The sequence below is a fragment of the Protomyctophum parallelum genome (assembly GCF_964188405.1).
Source record: "Protomyctophum parallelum genome assembly, chromosome: 7".
Lineage (NCBI taxonomy): Eukaryota > Metazoa > Chordata > Actinopteri > Myctophiformes > Myctophidae > Protomyctophum > Protomyctophum parallelum.
Window position 1 is genome coordinate 28,094,069 of NC_139705.1, and position 9,899 is coordinate 28,103,967.

Genomic DNA, 9,899 nt, shown 5'->3' on the forward strand with positions numbered 1-9,899 from the left:
AAATGGCACCATCATTTTCCAAAAAGAATATTATGACATGAGAAATGAGACTTTAAACTAGTGACTGGAAGCAGAAAGTATTCATGACCATGTTTATTAAGGTAATACAGTCTAGGTGAAGTTGGGCCCAAATACATGGACTTCTATGGGGCTATGGGCCATTATATGAACTTTCAGGAAATCCCGATTTCCTCAGTGGCTTCACAAAATATCTGTCTGACTGCCCCCCTGGTCCTGACATAAACAGCTTAGTTGAATGTAAGTATTCCAACTTGTTGACTCCTTTGAAAGCTCCCAGAAAAAAAGAAAAACACTGATTTTGTGTGTGTGTGTTTACATGTCTATCATGTTGGAAACAGCAGTAAATCAAGCGGGGCGCAGCTGGTGCTCACTCAGAGGGTTTGATTAGGCAGCGGTCTAATATAGAGCGGAGCGCTCTGTTATTAAGAAATAACACACCGCTGAATTCAGCGATTGACCAATCGGAATCAAGCATTCAACCAAGCCATGTAATAATATAAAATAAAATATGGGCTAAAACCGATATAATATTTTGATATTGGTTCGATAGCGATATTGCATTTTAAGGCCAGCAATTCTTCTAAAACCTCTAGGCGCGCACACTGATTTGATGACCGAGTAATGTTCCGTCAATATTGGTCATGTTTGCCAAATTGCCACGAAGTTAACAGAAAGCATGCGAAAATATTCCTCAGTACCAATGAAAACAAAACGGTTAAAAGAGTTCATGATCATTTTATTGAGCCCTTAAACAGTTTATTATTCATTATTCACCAAAGGGGAGAGAAAGAAATAAGATGTGTTGCCCTGACTAGGCTGTCTCATGCAAACACCTTATAGGCCTACCACCATTATGCCATTCATGAACCGTTTGATGACATTGTGTAAAGCTCTTTGTTCTCCAAGAATATATATATATATATATATATATATATTACAGTTATATAGTTATAGTATAGTTATAGTTTATACATACGTATAAACTGCAGACCTTTTGAGTGTGACGATTTTGTTGATATTGAATCACTACTATATTGCAGTATTATAATATCCACTTCATATCTGTATATTTGTGAATCTATTGAATCTACTAGATTCTGTTTGCTCCTAGCATCACTGTAGCGTCTTGCACAGGCCGCTGACTCGCACCAAAAATAACCAGCCTACAAGCTAAATAACCAGCCTACAAGCTAAATAACCAATCTACAAGCTAAATAACCAATCTACAAGCGAAATAACTAATTACAAGCTGTGACGTGTGAGCTTATAGATCGGCTATTTTTAATGCTGACAAAAGATCAATATATTGATTGAATTACCGGTATAACAAAACAATATTTTGGACCGAATACCTCAGTGTATTGCTATTGCGACAATAATACACATGTTCAAAAAGGCTAGCTCTAAAAGCTCACGATGCATTGCAACGTCACACCTTGTGATCATGTAGATCGTGCTATTTTTGACATTTTCGAAAGTTTAAAAAACAAGGCTTAATTATTTTTTTCTTTTAGAATCAGCTTCAGTCCTAAATTTGCATATAAAAGAGCATATTGTGGCATTAACGGCAGGCAGTATCCAGTCTGGTGTCGACGGTCATGGATAATTGGATGTAATGTATCACCCCAGCCCTTCCAGACAAAAGTGCAACGGAGTATAATCAATTTAAGACCATGAGGGCCCGATTCTACTAATGTCTTCTAATTCCAGAAAACCGTTTTCTGAAAAACCTAATGTTGCTATATAAGTGTGTAACCCTAGGTATATACAGGGGGATTGTTCCTTTAACTGTGTTGGCGGGCTGAGTCTGGGACGAGGAGTATTATGGGATATCTTGTGTTTACTTGTGTGTTCTGGTGTGCAGGGAAGCAGTCGCATTATTAAGAGGAAGAGATATACTACTTTGTTGTTCACTACGGAGGTTGGATACAGAATAGAACCCTGGCTGATCACGTTTGTCCTTTTTTAATTATTATTTTGTTTATTAAATCACCAGTTCTGCAACACGGACTCCTTTTCCTTGACATCATAGCAAGAAGGCTAATGATTATTCCGGAGAGTAGAGACACGGTGGTTATAAGTGGTTCTCAAACCTTTTCATGTTCCTAAAACTATAATGTATTTGACCGTGGACCGGTTTTTGTACACTGTACAAAAAAAATGATTATTATTATTTTTTTCAAAAGGGCACATTGCTGTCCAGAGGGCAAAGGGCAGGTGCTCTAGCACCGCCTAGTGTCTTATCTGTGCACGCCACTGATTGGCGAATCATTGGTTGCGGTTTGGGCCTTAATTAATGGGGATAAATCAGACATATTATTGTGCTTTTCTTCTCCCACTGCATTCCTGGCTTTAGTTTCAGCGGTGCACAGGCCAACTGGACGGGCCTGCTGGGTCGTTCACCGGCGGTACGTTCCAACTGGAAGCGACCTCAGACAGATGAAGCTGTTGGGATGCTGGGCCAGCCGGACCGGGTTTCCATCCAGCCTCACCTCCTCCAGGTTGGCCCTGATGTAGTGAGTGGAGTTGCCTTTGCAGAACGTCTCGTCTGTGACCGCGTTTATGTTGTTGTTCTGCAAAAGGAGAAGTGTTTTGGAAAAAGTACTCGTGTATTATAAGTATCAAATATCAATACTGCGATGTAGAAGTACTGTAACTCTGTTTTGTAATAATAATCAAAATATCCAAAGTAACAATAGTAACTAAAGTTTTCAAATAACTGTAGTGGAGTAAAAAGTGCAACATTTGCCTTTTGAGACTTAGTGAAGTAAAAGTGAAAGTACTGGAAATTGTAAATACTCCACCACGGAAGTTAAAAAATAAAATAAAATAAATGAAGTACCTCAATTGTACAGTATTTGTAAATGTAATTAGTTACTTTACACCACCAAAGAGGAGATGGAACATTAGCCTGTCCTATACACCAGTGGTCCCCAAACCTTTTCATGTCAAGGACCCCCAAATTGACACTCATTAGCCCGCGGACCCCCCATTTGAAGAGATATGCCAGGGAGAAGACTTTTACGGCTCTAGCGGTGATTCTAAACCCATTTAATTTCAGGGACCCCCAGTTTGACATGCATTAGTCTATGGACCCCCATTTATTGACATTTCTTTGTAAAATTATATTGTAAAAATCAATGTCAATTTAACTCTGAGCGTGTACAAATGGAACCAAATTAACCCATTACGGACCGATAAGGGTCCATTTGGTTCCAAACTATCATTTAGCTTGGGACCCCCTGGAACTCCACTTTAGGAACCACTGCTATACACTATAAACCGATTAAAAATTCCCAGACAAAAATACAGCAGGTTAAAACATTTTGACGGGAGTATGAACTTACATTTAGGTGAATGATCCGGAGCGACTCTGGAAGCTGTGGTATCGCGCTCATTTCGTTATTTCCAAGGTAGAGATATGCCAGTTTTACGAGTTTCTGCAACACAAAAAATAAAAAAGAACACATTAGAAGACATTAAAATAACTCACTGTTATTGTAATTATATTAACAGAGTTTAAACTTCAAAGAAATGTGCAACAAGTTTTATTCTAGACCACAGTCGGTCCCAGCTACATAATTCATAGTTGGTAACCAGCTGTCATCGCCAGACGCCATGCTGGATTGTGGTGGACATTTTTGTCCAAATAAAATGTCTGCCATGGACATACAAAATGAGTAGACAATGATATTACCCAGAACCTTTACAGGTCTGTAACTCTGAGAGGGTACAAATGGAACCAAATGTACCCTTGAAAGGTCCCTTGCGGGTCCATTTGTATATTCTGAGATTTAAGTGTAGATTGGTGTCCCAGACATAAAGATCATACCCCCACACTATGGACCGGACCCCCATTTGAAAGGATTTTGTCCCACGAGTCCCCATAAGAGAGGATTGTGTTTGGGAAGAAATAGTATAAAAATCATGCAAAATCTTTCAGTTTTTCAAAAATGTTTTGATCTGCAGGCTCACAATGCATTGCATCACTATGCTTAATGTAGACCATCTATTTTTGAATAGCCAAGTATAAAAACAATATGTTTCCTAATTTTGTTGGGGATCTCCTGGAACCCCCTCAAAGACCCGTGGGTGTAGTTTTAACTAGGGATGTCCCGATACACTTTTTCCGTTCCTGATACGATTCCGATACCACCATTTCTGTGTTAGCCAATACCGATACCAGTGTTGTGATCTCGTGTTGTGTTTATAGCAGACTCCTCACTCATATGGGCAACTCGAAAGCAAACTCCAACATTTTATTTACATGCCATAGTGTCAACCCCTTTGGACATTCTCTAGTTTTAACCATATGGCTGTTCAGAAATAGCAGATATACAAGCTCACTATGCTGTGAGCTTTTGGATCTGCTATTTTTGAGAAAAGAAAAAAGAAGAAACTTTACAATTATCACAAATCTTTGAATATTGTTTTTAAACAGTGGAAATATTTAACACTAATCTTTGCTTCTTTTGAGGTGCCCCCCCCCCCCCCCCCCATAGCCAAATGCATATAAATGTGTGGGTCCTTGACTTAAAAGTTTGAGTTAAGCACTTGTACTGATGTCAGGAGGCTTACTTTTTTAGCAAATGGCCGATGCACACCTCAGAAGGCTAGTGACAGGTGCGTAGGGCAATAGAGCATACTGTATATTAAAAAGGGTATCTGATGAATGTCTAATTGACTGAAACGTTGACCTAATAAAGAGCAACATTTTGGCAAGTGTCTGACAGTGTGTGGGACCTTTTCTTTGTTTTTCAAAGATGCCCTTTTTAAGGAGGCTTACTTTAAAAGCGGTGGACTTCACGCCCTTGGTCTGCAGTTTGTTGAAGTTGACGTTGAGAGACATGAGTTTTCCCGGCAGCGCAGGCAGTTTGGTCAGCCGGTTCTCTGCCAGGGTCAGCTCCTCCAGGTTGCTCAGCTTCGAGAAAGCCCCGTCTTCTATCTCACTGATGAGATTTCCAGTCAGGTCGATTCTTTTTAACGTCACTATGGATGGAAGAAGTCAAAGATAAAATAAGCTTGAGAGTTTATGTTCATCATAAGGTTCTTTATTATTTGTCTCCCGAGGAAGAAATTTGTCTTAGACAAAGGGCCCGCATGCAAGCGTAGCCCTTATGTCCATGTCGCTGCAGTGCAGCGCCAAATCATGGAAGGGGTTCTATCAACCTGTGGGTCAGGTGACAGTGAAGTGACAATTTAAGGTATTAAAAAGGTAGAGAAAGAAAAGAAAAAAAAGACCATCACTTCATCAAAAGTAATCAACAAACTATTGGTACTAACTAAGTTGTCAAATGATATAAGAAAAGAGGCAAGAATTCTGAAAATAATCTATAAACTCACAACGCCTCGCATTGTGAGGTACTATTTGTGCGTGACACTGTTGAAAGTAGGACTTAAGTGGTTAATCGCACTAATCAATTTAGTTGATTATTAAAAACGATATTAGAATTTATTGCAACGTCAATTCATTGATCCATAAAAAAAACTTGCTCTCGATTATTCGATTAATCAAAGAAGTAATCGATAGAATAATTGGCTATAAAGAAAACAATATCAAAAGTCAGGGGAAAAAAATCTTTTTGACATTCACATTCATTCATGTATAATATATGATTTGGAAATAATGCAAAAGTGGATGTATGTTATTTTTAACCCATTCTGGACGGGAACCCCTTTTGGTGTTTTAAACATTATGTCATAGTCATACTTTAGCTATTGAAAAATAGCAGATCTACAAGCTCATAGCTTTCGAGCTTGTAGGTCTGCTATTTTTGAAAAAACGTGAAAATGTGCCTCAAATCTTTGAATATTGTCAACGTTTTTATGTCAAATCGTTGCAACTGAGGGGGGGGGGGGGGGGGGGGGGTCCCTGGAACAACATATTTTCAGATGGGGGTCGGCGGCCAATTACATATACCTTTTGGGGTCCTTGGCATGAAATATTGAGAACCACTGATATAAAAACATTATATTTCAGAAAACTGTCATGATTTACATTTAGAAGTTTTTAAACTTCGAAGTCAGGCCTAAATGTTTTTTTCTTTTTACCCATATCTGCGAAGTCTCTGTTGCTGATCTTGGTGATCTTGTTGTAGCGTGCGTACAGGTAGGTGGTCTCCTTGGGCAGAGCGGGCACGGCCGTCATCTCAGGAGAAACCTCCTCACAGTAAACCGACCCCGTCAGACACACACACAGCAGGCAGGTGGGCAGCTCTGAACACACGTACACGCACACACACACCAGTGTTGTTTTTTGGCAGCAAATTTTGATTTTTTGTTTTAGCCATAGTCTTGAATAGTTTTCATTTAGTTTTAGTCACATTTTATAGTCACCTGGAATGTCTTCTAGTGTTAGTCTAGTTTTAGTCGACTAAATATCATAAGATTAAATCTACAGTTGATTTAGTCGAACAAAATCTATTTAGTTTTCGTCAGTGGAAAAGGGTAGTCGACGAACATTTTTCGTCGTTTTATTCGACAAAAACAACACACACACAGTCACACACACACACACACACACACACACACACACACACACACACACACACACACACAGAGAGCAGGCATGTGGGAAGCTCTGAAAGCAGCAAGCTCTATATTGTGATAGTAATCACTATAGAAAATTAATGGTATGTGTTTGTTCAGTAAGGCGTACCTCCCTGTCTCTCATTTACAGGTGGGGGAAAGACAACTTTAATTCATATTCATATTAATATTCTTTATTAACTTTACTGTGAAATTTGGTATCCCGACCCAAAAATGTCCTTTTATATGTTTACTAAAGAGCTGGAGAGAAAGGGAGACCACTGTTAAAGAACAAATTACAGCAATAACTATTATGTGAATATAGAGAGATTTTACAATTCTGAAAATGAAATTGAAATCACTAACAGCCTTTATTTAACTCTGTGTTTATTTGTTAGTGTCCGTTACAAAGGACACACCAACATTCAATTGTCTTTAAAGATGGATCTAGCTGTTGAAAACTAGATATGCCGACAGTATGCAAATAAAATGAGCATTTACCATCGGCAGAAGAAGGAGATGCGTCTGAATCTTCTGGAGGGGTGCCATAGTCCGGAACGGTCGCAACGTTTTTCTGCAGAAAGGAAAAAAACATCTCACTTCACTAGTACTTGACGCCAAAAGAACACAATCTGTCCTTGCCACCTCGCCAAAAACAAAGCCTAATAGTGCAGTGGTACTCAACCAGTGGCCCGGGCACCACCAGTGGTCCTTGTGGTGGTCCCCAGCTAAATGATGGAGAGTTGGTAGCCAAATGGACCCTTACAGGTCTTAACTATTGAGAGAACTATTGAGGGCCAAGGAGTCTACACAATGTTGAAGAATTGTTACTCTGATCAACGTTTGCCTGTTATCTCTCCTAATTGTACCAACATCAATACAACATGGAATTGAAGACAAACTCTTATCCAACGACAACAAAATCTCATCAAATGGTCCCTGGCTCAAAGAATTGCAGAATATATATAGACCTTGACATGAAAAGGGCTGAAAACCACTTCTCTAGTGCATGCCATGCATTAACACGATGCATACTTTACCTTAGGTTTTCTTGCCTCCTTGGGTTTCACTGCGGAGGATAACATCCACGGAACCACGATTATCATGATGACCAGAGTCCTGAGACTCCTGAAGAAGTGCGTCATTGTGTTCTGTTATGAAGTCAATGCTGTCTGTCTGTCTGTCTGCTGGGTTGATATGTGTTGTTGAGAAGCAGTCTGTCTGCCGTGCTGAAATGTGTTGTTGAGAAGCAGTCTGAAATGTGAGGTACATGTGAGCAAGGAGAATTTTCCATCCACTTTTATTAAGCTGGCGGTGGGCTAGTACTGAGAGAAGGAAAAAAAGGGACACCCACTTTAACTCAGTATACGCTGTGCTGCCTTCTAGAGTTGTTCCGATATCGATTTACCAGAATCGGAAAAGCTGCTGCTGATACTGTTCCTAAAGATCCTGGTATCGGTATCGGCGAGTGTGTCACAAATCTATGATTATGTCAAGTATGTACAGCCATCAATTACTTTGTATTTTGATTGCTTCAGTTGATGTGGCACTACTATTTTATACTAAATTGTAACTTTTGGAATTTGTATCTATTCCTATATCAGTGGTTCTCTCGTTTTTAATTGCAGTGGGCCCCATAACTCTGAGAGAGTATAAATGGAACCAAATGGACCCTTACTTGTACACTCTGAAGTCTCAGACTCAGAGACCTACATGGCTCCACTTGGGACCGTCTAAACTAATAGGCAATTCACACTGAGACAGACTGAATCCGTTTCATTGGAACCGTTTCCGATTACGGTTGCCTAGTCCCCGATGGCCATGATTCACATTGCCCGAGATACAACAACGCACCCGGGTACACTTGCATAACACACTTTAATCCTCCAGATGGCGGTTTGCTTGATGGCTGGCGTGCCCGGACACTGACCATCAACTCTGCGGCTTTGTCTCAAATAAATCCAGACACACCGATATACTACTTCACTGTCAGCCTGCCTGCTATTCACTGTGTCAGTCAGTTCTGTGATCCAGTGTATTAGTTTGCTATGGATTCTACTTTAGCATTATTATTATTTTGTTTTACTTTGGAAACTATGCCAAGCAAAGCCCAAGAGCCACGTGTAGTCCGCAGAATAAGATCAGCGCGTACTGCGGTGCTGCGCGTATAAGCAGATTCAACAGGAGAAGGGCGGCGTTGAGAAATGCGCTGGTGTTACGCATCGTGCAGCGGCTGTGTTTTTTTTTTTGTTGACGCTTGGCTCGTCGACTAGAGATTATGTCACGTTCTTTAAAAAAAACATTGGAACGATCCGTATCTGAATACACTTCAACGGTCCAGAGACCCTCCCCCCATGCGGTCCCGGGGACGGTTGGGCGATCCGCTCCCGGGAACGGTACGCATCATTCACACTACCACAACATCTGCCAAGTGGTCCCGAGTGCGCACCCGGGACCATAGTGTGAATCGCCCCTAAAGGGACCCAGAGAGTCCTTGGACCACATTTTGAGAACCACAGTCCTAGATTATTATTACATTAAACACTTGTATCGTATCGGTTCTCGGGTATCGACCGACATGCAGTTACGGGTATCGGTATGAGGAAGGAAAAGCCGGTATCGGTACATCTCTGCTGCCTTTGATAACTTGTCTGTGCTTATTTTTATTCCACAGCCTTTCTGGCTTACACGTCGGGAAGGTCATTATCGATCACGGCGGGCGGGGAGTATTAATTTGATTATTTAGTTGATGGCAAGTTGGCTCTTGTACAGTGCATGTCTTAAACACACATGTATACAGTATAGTGCTGAAGTGGTACATGTTCTGTAATGATGAAAATCTACTAACTAGTAACTAGTTTTCAAATAAATGTAGTGGAGTAAAAGTACAACGTTTAGATCCAAGATGTATTGGAGAAGAAGTACAAGTATTGGAAATAAAGTACAGTAATTATAAGTAAATGTACTTAGCTACTTCACAGCACTGCTTCTGATGGTTCCCGTCCGTCGAGCGAAAAAGAGGACCTTTGTCCTTTCCTGGAAGGACCAGGCCCGGTTATTATTATGTGTGTTTCGGGAATAGAAGGAGAGAAAAAAAAGTGAATGGAAAACTTGTTGGCTTTCAAATCCATGAACAATCAAGGAAACGGTTGTCTAGAGTGGAGGGAGAATAAAGGAGAGGAACAGTGGGATATGATTAGTGGAATTTTGGCCCGAGCCCTTTCTGTATGAAGTGAATATAAAAGGAAAAGCCAAAGCAAGCAATGCACTGGAGAATGTGTTGTTCCAACCATGAAGCTAACGCCTCACTTAACATACCAATTTAAGCCTGAATCAGATCTGTGCCACAT

General features: G+C 40.4%; 1 protein-coding gene across 1 annotated transcript; it reads right to left on the minus strand.

Annotated features, from left to right (window-relative positions):
- Positions 1–736: 736 nt before the first annotated feature.
- ognb (osteoglycin, paralog b) lies at positions 737–7,856 on the minus strand. The gene is made up of 6 exons (XM_083769403.1): positions 7,590–7,856; positions 7,051–7,123; positions 6,073–6,237; positions 4,808–5,010; positions 3,369–3,461; positions 737–2,594 (listed from the first exon to the last, which is right to left on the minus strand). Exons 1-6 carry the CDS (start codon positions 7,692–7,694, stop codon positions 2,421–2,423), a joined length of 813 nt encoding a protein of 270 aa, XP_083625529.1. The 5' UTR covers positions 7,695–7,856; the 3' UTR covers positions 737–2,420.
- Between the last annotated feature and the right edge of the window lie 2,043 nt (positions 7,857–9,899).

Excerpts from the sequence above, each read along its gene's own strand:
- ognb (XM_083769403.1), bottom strand. The coding sequence starts at position 7,694 with ATGACGCACTTCTTCAGGAGTCTCAGGACTCTGGTCATCATGATAATC. Across the intron at positions 7,124-7,589 it reads AGGAGGCAAGAAAACCTAAG|AAAAACGTTGCGACCGTTCC; the intron begins GTAAAGTATGCA and ends TCCTTTCTGCAG. Across the intron at positions 3,462-4,807 it reads TGAAGTCCACCGCTTTTAAA|AAACTCGTAAAACTGGCATA; the intron begins GTAAGCCTCCTT and ends TTTGTGTTGCAG.